The sequence below is a fragment of the Rattus norvegicus genome, chromosome 18, assembly GCF_021556685.1.
Source record: "Rattus norvegicus strain SHRSP/BbbUtx chromosome 18, alternate assembly SHRSP_T2T, whole genome shotgun sequence".
NCBI lineage: Eukaryota > Metazoa > Chordata > Mammalia > Rodentia > Muridae > Rattus > Rattus norvegicus.
Window position 1 is genome coordinate 61,255,111 of NC_141551.1, and position 21,442 is coordinate 61,276,552.

At 45.6% G+C, this 21,442-nt stretch overlaps 1 protein-coding gene across 4 annotated transcripts in view; it reads left to right on the plus strand.

Moving 5' to 3' along the window:
* Positions 1-21,442, plus strand: part of Oacyl (O-acyltransferase like) — a 51,690-nt gene that overhangs the window by 1,486 nt on the left and 28,762 nt on the right. The window contains exons 1-5 of one of the 4 annotated variants that reach the window (XM_087592373.1): positions 8,450-8,519; positions 8,806-8,945; positions 12,052-12,130; positions 15,827-15,908; positions 19,752-19,890. In XM_087592373.1, the coding sequence (XP_087448499.1) occupies positions 19,871-19,890 (20 nt within the window). In that variant the 5' untranslated portion in view covers positions 8,450-8,519; positions 8,806-8,945; positions 12,052-12,130; positions 15,827-15,908; positions 19,752-19,870. 4 annotated transcript variants of the gene reach the window in all.

Consider the following 21,442-nt stretch of genomic DNA (forward strand, 5'->3'; position numbering starts at 1 on the left):
TTGTGAGCCACCATGTGGTTGCTGGGAATTGAACTCATGACCTCTGGAAGAGCAGTCGGGTGCTCTTAACCGCTGAGTCATCTCTCCAGCCCTTGTGGTCCCCATCTTAAAGAGGCAGAGTAAGGTAGATTCTTGAGGTTTCCTGGACTGCCAGCTTGCCCTGATCAGTGAGTGCCAGGCCAGTGAGAGACCTGTTCCCCAAACTGAGATGGATGCCTCTTAGGGGACAACACTAAGACCTTCGGTCTTCATATTTATGCTCACACAGAAAGACCTTCAGTCTTCATATTTATGCTCACACAGAAATCTGCATAGACACTGCCCCCCCCCCCCACGCCACATACACAAAATTTTCTCAAATAAATGGTTCAAAAAGGAACCGAAAACCTCTGTGAATGGATGGGTGACTGTCAGTTTACTGCGGTGGATAAATGTCTCTGTCGTTGCTGTGACTTGACACAGTGGCTTTGACATTTGTCTGAGACTTTCGAGCACGGAATGGGCTATTGATCTTGGTGTCCATTAGGATTTTCCTGATGGACCTAAGGAAGGGACAATAAGAGGAGTGGAGAGTACTTGGCTGTAAGTACTGGGCACCTTTAGAACCTTGAATAGAATCGTTCCTTTAGGGCTCTTCAAATCCCCCTCTGAGGGTAGGGAGAGACACTGCCGTCTAATCTGTGAAGGAGGAAATAGAGTCATAGAGATGTTTTGTGATATAAGTTGGAGAAATGGGGTTTGAGCCTGTCACCTGACCTCAGAACCCCTTCCCTGTCTCTGTCCACATATATGTTCCTAAATATACAAAGACAACCCTCTTGGTCTGTATGATGTTACTTGTATGTATGTTCTGAGGGTTGACCATTTGACATTGGATAGCCATTGGTGTGCTTTTCCCTGGGGAAGATCATTTCCCCTTCCTTCAGTACCTCCTAGTTGCTTGTAGTTCTTCGTGTAGGGTTAGGACCACTTAGCCTGTCGATCGTATCACTCACCTCACGTTTAGGCAGTCCTGTTGGTGAGGATTCATGGGCACAGCTTCTGACATTACCAGGAGATTCAATCTCATAGCAAACTCCCTGATCCTTTAGCTTTACCTGTACCACTTCTGCAGCGATCCCCGAGCCTTAGGTTTGGGAACCATATTGTAGATGTATTTGTTGTGTCCGTGTTCCACGACACTGCATTTTTATTTTTTATTTTTTCTGGAGCTGAGGACCGAACTCAGGGCCTTGCGCTTTCTAGGCAAGCACTCTACCACTGAGCTAAATCCCCAACCCCACAACACTGCAGTTTGATTGATCGTCTTTTGTTTCTGTTTGTTTGGCGTTTGTTTCATACAAGTCTCCTTCTATTACAAAGAGAGGTTCCTTGATGAAGGATGAGAATGAGAGTTATCTGCAGCTTTAAACACGAGTATTTAGTGCGTCTCGTGTTGGTTTAGTAAAGGGGTGGTTGAGGTTTTCTTTCAAAATCCACGACTTCACTGGAATTAAGTGGTCGGCTAGGTTTCCAGTCCTAGGTATGAGTTCCCTCCTTTTGAGCAGGTCTTAAATCCAATGAGAGAGCTCTTGGTTACTGGCAAGGGTTACATCTCACTGCTGCCCCCAAGGGCTGTCTTGCCTTGATGGTTGTATGGCACGGTTCTTGGGCATCATAGCTGGGTAGGAGTGATGGTGACCTTCCTCCTTTGGAAGTTCGTATGGCATCTCCTGGTACCATGAAGGATGCTATTCCTGAGAGAAGGCTCTCGAATCACCAAATCTTTCCTTTGATCATTGCCTAAAATAAGCAACCACAAAAGAAACCAGAAAGAGGGCTGGAAAGATGGCTCAGTGATTCAGATGACTCAACTGCACTGGCTGCTCTTCCAGAGGTCCCGAGTTCAAGTCTCAGCAACCACACGGTGGCTCACAGCCATCTGTAATGGGATCTGATGCCCTCTTCTGGTGTGTAGGTGTACATGCAGATAGAGCACTCATACAAGTAAAATAGATAAATCAATGTTTTTAAAAAAAGGAAAGAAAGAACAAGAAAAGACCACAACAAAATGCTGCCACAGAAAAGAATGAGAGGTCTATCTGTCAGTACAGATTCAGCCAGAGAAATGGCATCAACAGGGGATAGACAATAAACTATCTGAATTTAGAGCAATTAAGCAAATGGAAGCTGTCTGGTTCGTAGTGTATGCAGTTCAAATGTTGAGAGAGGTATGCAGGGCTGGAGAGAAGGCTCAACACCAAAAAATCTAAGACAGATACGCAAATGAAAGCTTCCACACGTGGTCCTCCGGGGCACCTAGGCAGTGGTGGTGAGGGAGGGATACAAACTGGTTATGGTTATTGGTTGCAAGCAGAGTGATGGGGACACAGGCGTTTCAGTGAGTCTCTGTGCCTTTTATTGCGTAATTACATTTTAGAACACCTTCTCCAACCTAATGCCCAGAGACAAGGATGGGTGTGGATTGTGTGTGACTGGATAACACGCCAGGGCCTGAGCGGGATAGTGTCGAAGAAGGCTCTTTAAAACTTAGGTGTTTTTGAAAACAAAAGTTGGTGATTTAGAGAGACTTTGCGTGGAAAGGATAAATTAAAGGACATATTCTTACTCTTTTTCTTTTTAGCGGCCTCACAAGGCTAGGCAAGTGCTCTACCATTGGGCCATACACCCAACCCACTCTTACCTATTCTGGGAAAGCTATTTTGTTAGGACTGTGTTAGTCCGGTGGCAATCGCTGCTGTGCTGTCACACCTGCCTTCCACACCTGCCTTCCGCCTGCACGGTCGGCCGGGTACATCGCACTGGGAAGCAGAGTCAGCATGTTAAGATAGGAATTTAGCGGCTCTCACAAGTCAGGGCTTGTTTATTGTTTCGTTGACCGGACTGAAGGAATTGATGGAGCCATCGTTAAGAACACAAATTAAACTTAAGGTGCTGTCTGTAGCCAACACATTTTCAACACCAAAACAAACAAACGAGAATGAAAAAATACTCCAGTCATCAACCTGGACTGGATTCAGCACATGCTGCTCAAGTCGCAAACCGATGCATAACCGTTTTGACGTCTTGTTTCAACTTCGTATTACTTATTAAGGCAAACGAAGCAGCCAGTGGTATTTGTACCGGGATTATGCCTGTATGAAGCCATATGATGTGGCTATAGCAGATTCATACACTGATAGTCCTATTGGGATTATACCTGTTGGAGAGCAGAAAACCTGGTACGGCTACAAGAGATACGAGACCTTCAATGAAGGCTCTCTGTGAGAACCCGTTGACTGCGTTCTGAATTTGTACTAAGGGGTGTTATAGATTTCATTTCTGTGTGTAATCTGTGGGTGTTATAGGATGAATTATGTTTCCCCAAATTCGTATATTGGATTCCCACCCCATGCTTTTGGGAGTGAGCTCTCTAAAGAGACGATTAAGCTGAAACAAAAGAAAGAGAGCCTAGTGCAGTGCCAGGTTAGGACACAGGCATGCTGGGAAGAATGACTGTGGAGCTCTGTGGTGAATCTCTGGGCTCATCTGAACCAAGGAGAACAGCTTCAAAAGAACTTAGCTTGGCTCCCATGCCATTCTTGATGTAACAATCTCAGAGGAAAAGTACGAGGAAAAGTATGCCCGGTGGTGAAGGGGCTGTATGGCATTTGTGGGTGAGGGTACCTTGTAGCATCTTTCTGTGGCAGCCCTGGCAAACCAATCATGTGCTACTAATTATGCAAACTAATTATGTGCTTTGTATCAGTGTAAACAGTAATATGCCCGCTTGGAAGATGTAAGTTGAATTGTGTCTTCACAAAAATATGTTCATTGTCCAGGAAGATAGCTCAGTAGAGCAGTTCCCTTGCAAGCACCTTGTTTAATACACCGTGCTTGTTACTCCAGGGCCGGGAAGGCCGAGAGAGAGAAGTCCCCGGCTGCAGCTCACTACCCAGCAAGTTCCGTCTGTTTGTTGAGTTCCAGATCAATGAGAGACCTTGTCTTAAACAAGGTAGATGGTACCTGAGGAATGATACCTGAGGTTGTCCTCTGGCATGTTCCCCCTCCCCATGTGGATGCATTCACACACATGGGCACCTGAACATACATGAACATGCATGCAAACACAAAAAAATACCCTCGCTTACACCTCGACCTTTAGTTCTTAGGCATGTGACAATATGCATAAGTTAGCATCTCTGTTGTTATAGACAGTCAAATAATGTAACAGTTAAACAGTGATACTAGGTTAGAGTGGATCCCGACACAATGATCATTGTCCTTAAAAGAGGAAATCTGGACGCAGACACACACAGAGAAGAGGACATTGTAAGAATGGTAGAGGTGCTGGCAGCTAGCAGAGGCTTAGAAAACAGACTCCCCAGAGCCTCTGTAAGGACTGATCCCGCTCCTGCTTCAGACTTCTAGTCTCCAAGGATCAGAGAACAGGTTTCTAAGCTTCAAGCTATTCTGGGCATGAAGATTGTCAAGACAGCTATAGAACATGAAGACAGAAGCTAATGCAGGCTGCTTTGACCTCCCAGACACACTCTGCAGAATTAAACCCTGCTGGTTTATCACCCGAAGTGGAAAAACAGAAGCCGGTATATCTCTGGTGAGGGACACAGGGCCTAAGCTGTTTGCTTTCAATCGTTTCTCAAAGCCCACACCGGCCCCTTTCTGATGCTGTCCACAGCTGAGGCCACACCCAGGTCTTCTGGCTTGGCCTCCATTTGATTTCTCTAGACAGAGTGGGGGCTGGGCGGTTGGTAGCCAGGAGTTTCCAAGCCATCTGCCGTGCTTTTTATGTCTGACATCTGATCGATCATAGCATCATCACAGCTGGTCTTGCACAGGTACCAAACAGCACTTCTCCTCTAAAAAATGTCTTAACCCTGCACATCCCTGGTCCCTGTCTCAAGTCTCTTAGCTCACGCTGACAGGACAGCCCCTTTCCCATTTTGATCGCGCAGTCTCTTTAGTTCCTCCATTTATTCGCTGTAGCTATTGTTTTGTCTCATCTGTGTGCCTCAACTCTTTCCTAGACACCAAGGCCCATGGGGCACCCTCGTCAGAGGAGGCAGTTCAGAGTGGACACTCCCCAGGGCAGCGGCAACCTGAGCTAGGATGTAGGTATCTTTTGGGAGGAAGCCTGTTGTAGTCTACCATCAGCATGGACATTTGGTGTACTGTTTGAATGTGTGTGTGCGTGTGTGCGTGCGTGTGTGTGTGTGTGTGTGTGTGTGTGTGTGTGGTGCTTGCGATTGAAGCTAGGGCTTTCCATGTGCTAGGCAGGGGCTTTACCAACCAAGATACAGCCCAGCCAAAATATCTGATTGTCCAGTGTCTGGATAGTGCCCATTTCCACCCGTGTTGTACCCAGCAGATTGTCTGGAAGGTTTTTTGCTTAGGACCAACACCTCCGCAGAAACCAAGAAAAATCTCCTACAAGAGAGAGAGTGGTAAAGTGGATCCCAAAGACACTTCCAGGTTCCGTGACTATCGAACGTGGATTGAGGGCTGAGGCAGGAGGATCTTGAGTTTCTTAGGCAGTTTAACGATATCTTGTTAAAAAATAGGGTGTTTTTCTACCTTGGTGCTTAATCCCTGAGCTGTGAGAGAGCAAGCTCAGAAACGGCACTGTAATACACACGTGTCATCGCTACCACAGGAGAAGGAGACATCTGCCTCAGCACAGCTTATAGAAACAGGTTGGAATCATTTGGACGTGAAAACTCAGAACAAGTGTGGAGGCTCACAGTACTGGGTGCTTAGTCCCAGTCCCCTCCTGCCTCCCTAGAATGCTGCATTTCTTTTTTTCTTTTTTCTTTTTTCTTTTTTCTTTTTTCTATTTTTCGGAGCTGGGGACCAAACCCAGGGCCTTCCGCTTGCTAGGCAAGCGCTCTACCACTGAGCTAAATCCCCAACCCCAAATGCTGCATTTCTATCAGGACCATGCCTATGCCCTAGTCAATGTCTTTGGGTTCTTGATGGAAACTCATTAGGGTGGTAGCAAGAAAAGAGCAGCTTGATCCAGTTGAGCCCAGGATCAGAAGGAAAAGCAATGCAATTTGAAAACCAAAGCAGCTTAGCTGGAAAAGCACCAAGGCGATCAGGGGAGGAAAGGAGAAAGCAGGCTGCATTGGGGTTCCTGGATAGCCTGAAGGCTCTGCCCTAAGGGCACAGGTCTCAATGGCGCTTTCCCTGACACTGTTACACTTCAGGGTACAGAGCTTGGGAGATCCTGTGATGGGGAACATGATTTGAAAATCACTCTAGTCTATTAGTAATAAACACATGGATTATTTTCTGATGCAGGGAAAAACCTCAAAATAATTTTTTGAAGCTAGATGTGGGCATTTGGACCAATACTATCGACGTTTAATTCAATTCAGTCAACATCCACAAAGCTCCTTTTCTGGAATGTACACCGACTAAGGCAGGGCACAACCTTACTTTCACGGGACATAGTGACACGCCATCCAGTGGGACACCCTGAGCACGAGTCGGGATTGTTTCCTGGGAGAGATGGTGCCCAGCCCAGACTTGCAACATGACCCAGCTCTTGTCCGTAGTTGGGAGGAGGGACGGCCTGACCTGGTAGGCCAACAAGTTTTAGCCTTGTGATCTTTAGAACGGAGCAGGCTACGGCTGAGGCCAGAAGGCAAGTCAGGGCCTGCAGGGCCCATTGACGCCCTGCTTATGAGTCCAGCAGAGATTGTCAAACTAGGCTGAGAATTAGTATCCTGGCAAATAGTCTTGTCCAAGCCTCACCCTTGACCACAGTTGACCTCTTCATGCCCCACCTCCTTCTCACAAACAAATGAATAGAGTGTAACTAAAATAATCACCACCACCACCACCACCACCATCATCATCATCACCACCACCATTATCTGGAGCTAGTTAAAGGAAAAGGGCGAACACTGGGCCTGTATCTCAGAGGGAAAAATGCTTGCCTAGACTGCAAGAAGGCCTGGGTTGCATCCCTAGCACTGAATAAATTTTGTGTGCGTGCGTGCGTGCGTGCGTGTGTGTGTGTGTGTGTGTGTGTGTGTGTGTGTGTGATCCCAGCATTTGAGAGATAGAGGCAGGAGAATTAGAGTTTAAATCATTCTCAGCTTACATTGCCAGTTGGTGGTCAGCTTGGGAATCTATTGAAACCTTGTTTTGTTTAAAGGGAGGAAAGTGAGGAAGGAAAGAAGGAAGGGAGGAAGTGAGTGAGAGAAGGAGGGAGGAAGGAAGGAAGTCAAACTTTTGAAGTTTGAAGAAACTGCAGTCAGCATGGTGAGAAGCCCTTGGATACTGTAGGCTGTGCCTGGAGATCTTTCTCTGTCTTTTTGTCTCTCTGTCTCTCTGTCTCTGTGTGTGTATGTATGTGTATATATGTGTATGTATGCATGTGTATATGTATTGGTGTGTATGTACATGTATGTATCTGTGTATGTATGCAGTATGTGCATATGTGTGTGGTGTATGTGCTCATGCACATACATATGCAAATACTCACTTGTCCACCCAGAAGGGCAATCATCCTTCATCCTCAAAATGAAGTCAAAAGCTACTTGCAAAATGGAGTCTCTCAGGGAAAGGCACTGCCTGAGAGAAAAACATTGTTTTACTCTCAACATGGAGTAACTTAGAAAGGGGCATAGATTGATCTCAAGAGACAGATACGTCATAGGGCAAAGCTAAGAAAGGAGACATATTCAATGTGGCCACATTGGGAAGAGGAACAAAGAGGTCCAGTGGCCTGCTCTCCCTCCACCCACTCCTGAGTCCATTTTCAGGGTCCTGATATGAAGTTTGGGTTTAAGTAGAAGGTAAAAAGGTACACAGGCTCAGGGTCTTGGTCAAGGGGGCCCTGCTCATCAGTATTGTCTCCACTGTAGTCTCTCCTGCAAGGTGATCTAACAAGTTATCATCAGCGTTTAACCCTTTCAAGGAGCAAGCTGGCCTTCTGGCTCCGGCTTTTTCTGTCTCCCAGATGAGATTCCTGGGAAAGGTCTAATTTCTTGGGGTGCATTGTTTCAATAGTCTAATGGCTGAAGCGGGGGGCTTCACACAGGTCTTGAGTTCTTCCACAGGTCCTGAGTTCAAATCCCAGCAACCACATGGTGGCTCACAACCATCTGTAATGGGATCTGATGCCCTCTTCTGGTGTGTCATAAGATAGTGACAGTGTACTCATATGTATAAAATAAATAAATCTATATGTTAAAGACGGTAAAAACACTGCCGTTGATATAGAAACAACACATAGAGTAAGTATTAAGATGGAGATGAAGAAAATTTGTTGGGCCAGCTCAATTTCTAGCTCTCTCAAAATAGAGCAGGGAAGGACGAATGGCTGGAAAGTGAAGACAGGAAAGGAAGAACAGAGACGTGGGGATTAAAATGTTACACTAGGATGATAATAGGACCCAGAAACAAAACTATATATAGCAAAGGAAAGAGAAGAATGTTTGAGCAAATAATAGCCAGGATTTCTCCAGGACGAAAGAGGGAAGAGGTTCAGGAAACACAGACCCAGAGAGGTAAAAGAAATCTATGCTGGTGTGTCTGAACAGAGCTGAAATTAAGAGCATCAAGAACATTCCATTCCCAGCACCTAGGCCAGGCAGCTTACAACTGCCTGTAACTCCAGCTTCGGAGGATCTAAAGCCTTCCTCTTCCTCTGGCTTCTCAGAAACCCACACACACAGCCCCTGTGCTAAGCTTTTTACATGCGCTTTGGGGATTCAAACCCACATCCTCATAATTCGTCTGTAAGTAGCACAGCCCAGGGAAACTAATTCTTCTAACTTCTGCTTTGGGATTCAGTGTACGACTCGGTGGGGAAGCTTGAAAGCAACGTTCTTAACGGCAACGTGGACAGGCTGGGGTCCTACAGCGAGTGCCTTTCCACGCAGAGCCCCGAGGGGAGTTTCCGGGGCCAGTACTGCAAGCTTCATATTCTGCAGGTGAGTAGACGGAATGTTCGTGTGTTTGCGCCCAAAGGACAAGATTGTAAGATACAGACCATAGCACTCCATCAATCGTACTCCTTAACTGAAAACACAGAGAGAAACCATTAAGAGGTCTCACAGGAAGCCACAACTAGATTTATTCTTCGACTTCTTTCAGAGACAAGCTCTCACCCTGTAGGAAACGCTGACTCGGAGCTTGCAATAAAACCCTTACTTTGAACTGTGAGCTCCTGATCCTCTCAGCCAGTGGTTCTCAGCCTTTCTAGTGCCGTGACCCTTCTTCAATCCACGCCATAAAATTATTATCATTGCTACTTCATCACTCTGATTTTGCCACTGTTATAAATCGTAATGTAAATATCTGATATGCAGGGTATCTGATACATGACCCCTGTGAAAGGTTTGCCCAAGTCTCTCAAAGGGGTCGTGACCCCATGGGTCGTGACCCCATGGCTCTAGACCCGCCCTTTCAGTTCTTGAGGTTTTAGGCACACACCGCCATGCCCAGCTAAAACTTGATTTTAAATAGTTGGTGGATGGAAGTTTGTTCTGCCTCTTCGGAATGAATGACATTCTAAGAGGCACTTGTCACAAACCATGTAAGCTGTTCAGATAATCCCCCCTCCACACCGTACGGAAAGACCTTCTGGCAGACCTTGAAGTGGGGGAATCAAGGTCAACGGTGGGCAGCAATTTGAACAACCATCTTCCACGCACATTCTCTGGGCTCAGTGGTTGCTCTCTCTGCCCATCTCAGTCCACTCTGTTGGGGTCCAGGGAGGACTCTGCTCTGGCTTTCAGAGCTCTCACAAATCCCCCTCCCCCCACTACACCCCACCCCTGCCAACAAGTTCCAATTTCAAATCCTTTCTACCAAAAACGTAGTCTTTGCTTGGAGGAGCGTGGACCAAACTGAGACAGTCAGAACCCAGTTGCTGAGTACCAGCTCCTGACTGCATCAATTTCTGGAGCAGGACCTAGAATCTGGAATCCAGTTATCCGTAGCTCTGGCCACAGAAATGGGGCTCTGTATATGAATTCGAGGCTATCCAAGCAGAGGAGCTACAGTTTATGGATATTTACTAATACAGCTGACTGTCATTTTAGGGCTTATTCTATCTTATTAAAAGAATATAATATTTTATTGGCCTTTGAGAACTTCATACATTCGTATAGCCATACAATATATTTTGATCTTCGTCACCCCACTACCTCCCTAACCCCTCTCATCCAACTTGGTGTCCTTAGTAAACCAAAATTTTTTAAATAGCCCACTGATTGCACTTGACTTGATTTAATCCTTTACGGTTCAGATAGAAGCCTAGACATCACGCAGCCTCTCATTAAACGCAAAATGGGTTCTGCACGTGTCACACGTGGTTGGAATAAAATTACATTGCTGTCTAGTTAGGAACCGTGGTCTGAAGTGACAGGAAACGGGCTCTCTCCGATCCCAGTGCTCTAAGACCCTTACGTAAGGTGTGAGCCACGCAGGCAGGGCTGTTGTCCCCAGGACTCATTTGTCCTGCTGACGGTCAGGATGTTTAAGGGCCATTTTCACACGCATAGTTTTGATATCAGAGCAAAAGTTCAGCCCTATGCAATCATGTCCATCGTGTGAGAGGAGGAACTAGCTCAGAGACTTGTGTTCATGACTTGGTTTATCTTTATTAAGAGGGCATTCTAGTATTGACTTGATTTTTTTTTAAGTAAAATCTTTTATTTTATATATGTGTCTCGTGACTCAGAAATTGCCCGTTGGCAACTCTTTAAATGATTTTTGGGGAGCCAGTTTTTATGACCTTTCACACGGAGGAGGAAGGAATGCACTGTGGTAAATTATCCAAAACTTCTTAAGTTGTGACGGTGAACCTGGGTGTCAGGTCAGGACGGTGAGCCTGGGTATTAGGTCGGGACGGTGAGCCTGGGTGTCAGGTCGGGACGGTGAGCCTGGGTGTCAGGTCGGGATGGTGAGCCTGGGTGCATGTGTAACCTATCATAGGTGAAGCAGATGCTTCACCTCTGCCCGGGAGGTCTGTGTCTCGAGGAGTCAGAAACCTTTGTGTCTCTCAGCACATTTCCTTCCGTCTCTCTCCATAAGGTAGTGACAGCCTTCCTTAAACAGTCATGCCTGTGTTGGCTTATGACTGTCATCTGCTACTGGGGAGACGGAGGCAGGGGGATTAGGAAACCAAGACTTTCTTGAATTACATGAGTCCCTGCCTCCGAAAGCAAACCAAGGAGCTGGGGAGATGACTCAGTGGGTACAGTGACTGCTTTGGAAGTGTGAAGACCCCAGGTAGTGTCCCAGCACCCATGCGAAAGCTGGGTGAGGTCTATAACCCCAGATCCTGGGTGGGGTGTGTGTGAGACAGGAAGATCTGTGAGGTCACTGACCAGCTACTCTAGCTGAAATCAATGAGCTTCTGGTTACATTTACTCAAAAGAAATAAGGTGAAGAATGCTGGGGGGGGAGGGCTGATCTGTGTGTATATGTGGTGTACATGTGCACATGCACACACACACACACATACACACACACACACCACTCATTCCACACACTACACACACAACACACTACACACACACACCACGTACACATGAACAAACAAACACACACTCATGAATAAACACACATACACACAAATCAATGTACACACAAGAATAAATACACACAGACACACACCACACATATATACACACAAAAATATACACACATGAATAAATACACAAACACACAAAAATAAATACACACACACACACACAAACACACACTCATGAATAAACACACATACACACAAATCAATGTACACACAAGAGTAAATACACACAGACACACACACACCACACATACATACACACAAAAATATACACACATGAATAAATACACAAACACACAAAAATAAACACACACACTCACAAACACACACAAATAAATACACACATATACACTCACAAACACACACAAATAAATACACATACACCTTGCACACACATACATACAAATAAACACACACACACATGAGTGAATGCACATACGAGGAAGCATGCATGTATACTGCAAACACTAACATTAAAGGGTGCTGTGTATGTTTCCCAGGATGGAACAGACTACAGTGTGGGTGTGTGCGTCCCTGATTCTTGTGCTGAAGAGGACGTGACCACGATGTCTCAGCTGGGTAAGCACAAAACAAACAAACAACTGTGTCAGCATGAGGTTTGAAAATGCCAATGCTGAGAGTCCACAAAGCAGCATCTTTGGGACCTCCAGGACCTCCACGACTCCAAGACCTTCAGGACCACACCAAGTCTTCATCTTGGTTTCTCAGCTTAACTGACAATAATGGAGGGGAGGAAAGTGTGAACAGAGGCGGTGGGACCATAGTGATGAGGACAGGAAGGGAAGAGAAAGACAATAACCAGGAGACAATTGCTGGATCTCAATGTAAAAAGGGTGTAAAGTTGAACGGTCTCTCATAGCTGCCTCATTAGGCCCGGAGACAGGAGTGGGCAGGGTCCATTTTCCATACAGTGAGTTCTTGGCTCTCCCCATGTGCCTGCCAACTGTTGGGTCAGAAAGGCTGTTTGGAACTTGGATTGTGTGAGGCCAATCGGTTGTAGTGGATTAGCACCGGGAGCCCAGCATTTGGTCCTGGTTGTCACTTCTCAGCTGTGTGATCCCAAGCAAATCATTTAATCTCTGCTGAGTTTCAGTCTCCTGTCTCTGCAGCAATAGACTGACAGGCTTTGAAGGTCAGGGCCTCCCACTTTCTTATAGTCACGCCTGACCCTCGGCAGGCTGAGGAATTCATTTTAGCCCGTGGAAGCTGGTTTGATCTTCTATAAGTGTTTTAAAATTTTCTAAGCAAGAACTTTAAAGCCTAAGATTTATTTCTACACCTGTGCTTAATATTAATTCTGGTCATCTCAAAAAGAACTAACAGCTTGTGACTGAGCATTCTCCTTCCAAGTGTTCAGAGTGTAGCTAGCTATTCTTGATGACTTTAAATTGTCCTCTAAGTTTATAATGACACGCAAGCTTTGGGTATGCTATCTGTCTAGCCTAGTGTTGTATGATCTGTTTAAAAACAAACACAAACCAAAAAGAAAAACCAAAAAAGCCCCACAAACACCAGGTCTGTTGTCTCATGCCTGCAACCCCAGCATACCAGAAGATAGGCGGGGAACACCAGGAGCCTGGGGTCAGCCTGGGCTATAGAACAACTTGGGGGATAACCTAGGCTACGTAGTAAACATTTTTGGATCAAAACAGCAACAGCAAATGGTTGGTGACCTACCACATCGGCCTGGCACTTTCTTAGTATCTGTGAAACCCTGGTTCCAGCCCCAGCACTACAAGTAAAATAAAGAATGTTATTAGGTGAAGTCAAATTTTGCTTTCCTTATAGATAAGTGGCGCCTGTCATAAAAACAAAAAGAGGCGTCTGTCTACTGTGCAATTAGCATTTCAAGTCAGTAACCGTGACCCCAAGTTTAACACGTTGTCTTGCTTAAGAGGTTGATCAGCTACCGTGATTCCTCTGGCTAACCCTAAGCTGACCAAATGGAGTGAAATGTCGGCCATCATTGCTGGTGATAAAAAGACACTTGGAGATAGAGTCTGAGAGACACACGGAGGTGCTTTCTGGGAAACCAGAAGAGCAGGCCCAGGCTAGGCTGAGTGGAGCTAATCTGGGGCACTGCTGGGGGAAATTAGTATTGAATGGCACAGCCTTTCTCCAGCTTTAACTCAGGGGCAGGGGTTGACATCAGAGCGTCTTTGCCCAGGGGAACATTTCCCCATCTGGAAAGGATTTGCCAGCTATTTCTTGAAGCTTTTTGATGGAGTTGCTAATATCTCCCCTCCAGATGTGGGACAAGCAGCTCAGTAATGTCAGGTGGCTGCTGTTGGCACAGGTGCAGCTCATTGGAGCAGGACAGAAAGAAAAGCCACCTCGGGAGGATCAAAGCATTACAGAGTGGGGGAGGGGCATAGGGAGGAGGGAGAGGGAGAAGGAGAGGAGAGAGATAGAGAGACAGGCAGACAGAGAGAGAGAGAGAGACAGAGACAGAGACATAGAGAGAGAGACAAACAGAGACATGTACACAGAATATGTGTGTGTGAGAGACAGAGACAGAGACACACACAGAGAGACAGAGACACACAGAGAAAGGCAGAGAGAGAGACAGAGAGACAGAGACACATACACAGAATGTGTGTGTGTGTGTGTGTGTGTGTGTGTGAGTGAGAGAGAGAGAGAGAGAGAGAGGCAGGCAGAGACAGAGAGACAGAGAGACACACAGAGAGAAATACAGAAACAGAGAGGCAGAGAGACAGAGACAGAGAGACACAAAGAGAGAAAGAGACAGAGACACAGAAAAAGACAGAGAGACAGAGACCCACAGAGTGAGAGAGACAGAGGCAGAGAGAGAGATACACAGACAGAGACAGACAGACTCTGGGTAGGTAGGTGGACATCCTGCAGCCAGAACCTGGAGGACTTGTTGCACAGTGGTCTCCACGGGACGTTGGAACATTTCAGCTAACAGATGTTGCATGAGGTGATGGTCAGCCTTCATCATCAGCTTGACTGGATTTAGAATCGCCTAGGAGACACACCTCTAAGTCCTGTGAGGGTGTTTCTAGAGAAGATTTCCAGAGCAGGAAGGACTCATCTTAAATGTGTGTGGCTCTAGCCCAAGGGCTCAGTGCTTAGCCTGAATAAAAGTGGGAAAAGGAGAGAGTAGGAGTGCCAACACGCTCTTCCCTGTGTCCACAGAGATGTGAGCAAGCAGCCTTACGCTCCTCCCTCACAGCTGTGAGCGGCTTGTGCCCGTAGGACTTCCCTGCCATGAGGAACTGTATCAAGCCAGGAGCCAAAGTCAGTCCTTCCTGCCCTCAGTTACTTCTTGTTAGGTTTTGGTCACAGTAATGAGAAAAGTTATGAATGTGTGTGACTTCCTGTGGATAAAATCTATGTCATCCCAAGTGTGCAGACGGTTGAGATCAGTGCTTCTCAACCTTCCTTATGATGGGACCCTTTATTTTAATACAGTTCCTCATGTTGTGGTGACCCCCAGCCATAAAATTATCTTTGTTGATGGGGGCTGGAGATATGGCTTGGCAATCAAGAGCACTGAATACTCTTCCGGAGAACTTGGGTTCAGTTGTGAGCACCTATATAGCAGCTCACAATTATCTACAACTCCAGGATCTGGCACCTTCACACAGGCATACAACCAGTGTGAGGCAGGCAAAACACCAATGCATATAAAATAAATTATGAAAATTTTTTAGGCTGGAGAGATGGCTCAGTGGTTAAGAGCACTGACTACTTCTCCAGAGGTCCTGAGTTCAATTCCCAGCAATCACTTGGTGGCTCACAACCATCTGTAATGGGATCCAATGCCCTCTTCTAGTGTGTTCATAAGTGTAATTTTACTATTGTCATGAATTGTAATGTAAATAGCTGTGTTTTCTGATGGTCTTAGGTGACTCCTGTGAGAGGGTCAGTTGACATCACCCCTCAAACAGGTCATGATCCTCAGGTTGAGAACTGCTACTTAGATCAAACCTGGATACAAAAATATAAATCTCAGTCCAAATATTTTGTACTCATTGCTCAAGGCTTCCATGGCCGGCCTGTGGGTACTTCAGATGACTTAAAACTAGAAAAATTGTCTCAGTTCTGGACAGTAAACATCTGAAATCGAGGTGTTGTTGAGGTTGATTGCATCTGGAATCATCTAGAAGAGTCTAGCATATGCCTCTCCCTATGTCTGTCGGCAGCCAGTGGTTCTTGACGCTCATTGACTTATAGATAGAACTTGCCTCCTTGTCTTGTAGACAAACCATTTTTTTTTTTGACCTGTAGACATACCATGCCTCCTTGGCTTGTAAACACACCCAAGTCCTTGGCTTGTCTCTGTGTCCTACAAAGATTTCATTCTTCCTAGGTAAGTGGACACTCCACTTCTCCTTAACTTCCTCCTTGGCATGTAGGTATACCATTTCTCCATAGATTGAAGACATAACACTTTCTGTGGCTTGTAGATACACCATTCCTCATTGGCTTGTAGATACACCATTCCTCATTGGCTTGTACATACACCATTCCTCATTGGCTTGTACATACACCATTCTTCATTGGCTTGTAGATACACCATTCCTCATTGGCTTGTACATACACCATTCTTCATTGGCTTGTACATACACCATTCTTCATTGGCTTGTAGATACACCATTCCTCATTGGCTTGTACATACACCATTCCTCATTGGCTTGTAGATACACCATTCCTCATTGGCTTGTAGATACACCATTCCTCATTGGCTTGTACATACACCATTCTTCATTGGCTTGTAGATACACCATTCTTCATTGGCTTGTACATACACCATTCTTCATTGGCTTGTAGATACACCATTCCTCATTGGCTTGTACATACACCATTCTTCATTGGCTTGTAGATACACCATTCCTCATTGGCTTGTAGATACACCATTCCTCATTGGCTTGTAGTCATTACTTTCTTTGGCTGTCAGGATACTTCCCAATGACTCTCACTCATCCACTAGTCATACCAAGTTTGGGCCACTCTAACCTTGTATGATCTCACTGTAAGTTGATTTACTTCCAAAAAGATGGTATTTCCTAATGTTGCATTCACAGCTATCAGGACTTGAATCTTTTCTTGTCCCCGCCAGCGGGGACCCAGTTATTCAGGGTCCCGAAGGGGCGCTACCCTTGGGCCTAAATGGGGGGCGAGAGAAGGAGACCAAGCAAGATTCTGTTGTCAAGGTCTCGTTTATTGGGATGAAATTTACAGCTTTTAAGGCTTTCAGGTAGGGGGAGTGACCTTTGTGAAACATGAAGGAGGGGGAGATGAGGGTATAGGCAGTGATAGCTAGAGGCAAAGAGGTCAGGCGATGAGGTCAGGTGGTGGAGACACCGGGTGTAGACTGAGGAGATAACTGGTATCTGCTCGAGCTGAGGCATCCCTTGAATGTTACCTTCCTGTGCCGTAAATTCATGGGAGAGGCTTCCATTCAATAATCTTAAGGCTTATGGCAGTCATCTTAGGCGTGAGTCTCTGTGGCCAAACAGCCCAGAGTCACCTAGCCACTTTGAGCCAAGCAGTTCAAAAAGCGGCTAGGCCCAAATCCAATATGGCTCCATGCATTTTCTGGGGGCGGGGAGTCAGAATATAAGCCAATATTGACTTTCTGGTTTGTCTTGGTTATCTGAATTCCCTTAAATAAGACAGAGAGTGGGCACGATGGTGGCTCATTGCCACTTAATCCAGGACGCTGCACTCACCTGATTTATTTGACAAATCCAACTGAACCCTGCGTGATCCCCAGAGCCGAGAAAGAAAAAAAAGTCGGTTTTAATATTCTACTCAACATTGAGTCGACAAATTTTATGCCAGTGTCAAAGGGGGCTGAACATTTCGGTCCTCAGGGGTCCACTCTGAGTCTGTCCTTCAGAAATGTTATATTTTATGATGCTCACACTGTCTGTTTGTCAGGAGTCAAAGGCATTGAGATCTGAGCTGCCTGGCATTAAGGTTCGCCAGCCTTTGCTGTCAGTGTAAATTGTCCTCTTTAACGGCTGGTTGATTCGGAATAGCCTGGCCCGTTAGAGTAACCAGCTGACCTATAGCTCCCCGTTAGCTCTCTCACGACTCCCCTGTGCTGAATGAGAGGCTGGAGTTATCTCGTAGCAGCTCCTTGAATTAGCCACAGGTTTCTTTCTGATTAGAACTCAAAAGGAATTTGTGCGTGTGTGTGTGTGTGTGTGTGTGTGTGTGTGTGTGTGTGTGTGTGTGTGTGTTAGATAATCTTCTATTGAAACATTGTCTCTTGCCATTTCTTAAAACCCAAGCTATGTCTTCTGTGACACTGCGAGGGTGGAAGCCATCCACGCTCTAGCCCCTAGGATCTTCTTCATAGTTCCCGAAAGTTCTTTGGCTAATGACTGGTGTGGCATCTGCAGGACACTGTTGACAATCTCAAGAGTGTTATTTCCAATGTTAGTACTATTTTCTGGTCCTTTCTGTCCCCATGGCTTCTTGTGGGCTTTGATGATCAGGGCAGAGGCAGAAGGTACAACCTTGTCTCTGAACCTGTTTGTTCTGGGTGGTCAGTTTTGCCACCATCCTCAGACTTTTCTGGTCACTGGTTGCTATAGCAATGTCGTCAGCATTTTTTTTTTTTTTTTACTTTTTTGCTGCTGCTGCTGCTGCTACTACTGCTCCTCCTCTTCTTCCTCCTCCTCCTCCTCCTCCTCCTCCTCCTCTTCCTCTTCCTCTTCCTCCTCCTCCTCTTCCTGAGAATTGAACCTGGGTCCCCTAGAAAAACATCCAGTATTCTCTACATCAGCCATCTCTCCCCCTTGCTTAAGTTGTATTCTTAACCACTACGTTGAATTTGATGAACTTATCTGAGACCAATTCTCCTGTGAGTAAGATAAGGTGAACGAACACTTCTTAGAAGTTGGTAAAAGTTACAGTAACAGAACCACGCCTCAGGTCTAGCAGGCACTTAATGAACGCTAGCATTTGTGGCTGTTATTAATTGGTATTTCTGTTATATGAAATCAGGTGTCCTCAATGTTTGCCAAGGCCTGGAAAGCGCCCAGGTCCGGTTCTGAGTGTTGCACTAGGAACCTGCAGAGTGTAGATCCCATATCACTTCCAGACCTCCAGCTCAGAAGCCTTCAGAGAGGGGACCTGATAGTTCTCTCTTCCCAGGCCTCTGGGTCACCCTGAGGCTCACTACCATTGGAGACAGAACTAGTCTCCCTGCTAAGATCTTTACACATCGATCCTTCCAGGGATTCATCAGCTTTGTCCTAAGCTGCTGTGTCTGACCTTCGGTTTTGGATGGTGGCCATCCCAGAGTGGCCGGCTTCCATCAATTTGCCCCATCTTCTATTGCATATTTTTGTCTCTTTCATAGAGACCTGCTCACAAATAGACCCAAGTCAGTACCAGCACCTTTTTAGACTTAGTATCCCCAGGGCTATGTGTCAGAAGGGATGTGAGAGAGCAACAGACTAAGGGTCCAGAAGACTCTGATCCATTTCTACCTGGGCCAAGTGCCTAGTTCTGTGGCTTTCAGCATCCTTTTGTGTTTTAAGCATTTATTTTATTTTTTAATGTGTGTGTGTGTGTGTGTGTGTGTGTGTGTGTGTGTGTGTGTGCATGAACACCCGCAGGTACCTGCAGAGGCCAAATAAATGTGTCAGATTCCCTGGAGCTGGCCTTACAGGATGTTGTCAACTGTCTGATGTAAACACTAGGAACTGAGCTCTGGTCCTGTGGAAGAGAAGAATTCACTTTTAATCCCAGACACATGTCACTGCCCTCTTTGACACCTTTGTCTCATGTTCTTCCTTCCATTATTCATAAAGCATATAAATTTGGTATTTGGTATTCATGCTAACTCTGTTCCAGGCCCCCCCCCCCCAGGAGACTGAAATCCACAGATGCTCAGGTCTTTATATAAAAATTCACAGTGTTTGCGTAGTGTTACAGAATCCTCTGGTGTGCTATTAATCATCGCTGGCTTACTTATAATACCAAATGTAAGGGCTGTGTGCATAGTCATTCTATAGTCATATCGTTTAAAGAACAATGAGGAAAAGTCCGTACACAGTCAGTATAGATACAGTTGTATAGATACAGATACAGACTTGGAAAGCCCGTGCGTGTTAAAATGCCAGCCTTGTGTGGGGACGCTGGGGGTTCACTTGGAAAAGTCTGAAGCAGTGACATGGTCTCTCTCTCTTGGTAGACCTTCTACGGTTCAGAAACACTTCGTTCTTGGAACCTTCCCTGTCTCTCTTTACAAAAGACTCTTCTTCATCTTGTGAAATCGTGGCCAGATGTGCTGCTGGGGCCTTGAAGCCGGACATGTTTTCGTCAGTGTGTCTGTAAGTACGGGCGTCTGGGTATCCATTAGGGCATTATGTCAGAATCATCACCTTCTCTCCTCACTACATTTAGTGTTGAATTTAATTCATTGGATGATGATTGGCCAGTGTTGTCTGGCGTCAAATGTTTGTGTCTCCCCAATATTCCTAAAATGAAACTTAAACCTGAATGAGATGGGATCAGGTGGGGTCTTGAGTAGGTAACCCAGCCATGACCTACCACCCTAATTACAAATGAGATTGATGCCCTCTTAAAGGTACCCAGAGGGGTTCCTTGGCCCTTCCTTCTACCATGCAAGATCAATCAGAAGGTGCCAACAACTAGAAAAACTGCTCTTTTCCGAACCCAAATTCTCCTGGTGACTTGATTTTGGGGGACTCCCCAGAATGATAAGAAATCAAGTTCTATTGTTCATAAGCAACCAGCCCAGGGCATTCTGAGGGAGGTCACCGTGAAACAAGGAAATGCAAAAGCACTCTAGGGAAGACAGACGTGGCCAAGCTTGGGTGGGATCCAGGACAGCCAGCAAGTACATCCACCTCAGTCATTCTGAGCTGAAAATTCTTTTCTCCCGTTGGAAGCAGGGCCTCTCCCCTGCCTACTGTGCTGATGTTGATCCCTTTGCATTTTGGAATTCTCATCAATTCTTGGTACAAGTTAAATAGACATGTAGTTCTAGGTCTCGATAATGGAAGCCTTTCGTTTATGGTATGTCCATACATGCTAGCGGGAATGTCTGTACATGCTTCATCTCCTCACTGATGTCAAAAGCCATCTTCGTGAGCCCCACCCCAATCTGATAGGTGAATGCCTTTGTTTAAATGACATCTTAAAAAAAACAAACTGGTGAGGAACATTTCTTTCCTCCTGAGTTAATCTGTTATTTGTATTTTTCTTTTGTAAAATTTCCACTCCCTCGTCTGTGTGTGTATGTGTGTGTTGAATGTGTCTGTATGAGTATGTGTGTCTGTATAAGTGTGTGTGTTGAGTGTGTCTATATGAGTGTGTGTGTCTGTGTAAGTGTGTGTGTTCTGTGTGTGTCTGTGTGTGTGTCTGCATTGTGGTGTGTGTGTGTCTGTGTGAGTGTGTGTGTCTCTCTGTGTTTGTTTGTGTCTCTGTGTGTGTGTGTGTGAGAGAGATGTGGGTCTGTATGAGTGTGTGGTGTGTGTCTGTATGAGTATGTGTTTGTGTGTCTGTATTATGGTGTGTCTGTGTCTGTGTCTGTGTATCTGTGTCTGTGTGTATGTGTGTGTGTCTGTGTATGTGTGTGGTGTGTGTCTGTGTATGTGTGTGTGGGGGAGAACATATGTGCCTGTGCTCTTGTGCATGTGTGTGCATGCACATATGCTGAGGTTTTCTTATTTTTTTAAAGAACATCATCTTTGTATAGTCTGTTTGCCCTTAGACTTAGTACTACTTAGTACTGTTTTTCTCAGCATTTTAGACTTTTTTGTTTATTTACAGTAATTTTCACTCTCAGCCAAATGCTAAGAAGTGATGCTTATGATAATTTTCTAAGCTGAGTAAAATTCATTAATCTTTTCCTTCGTG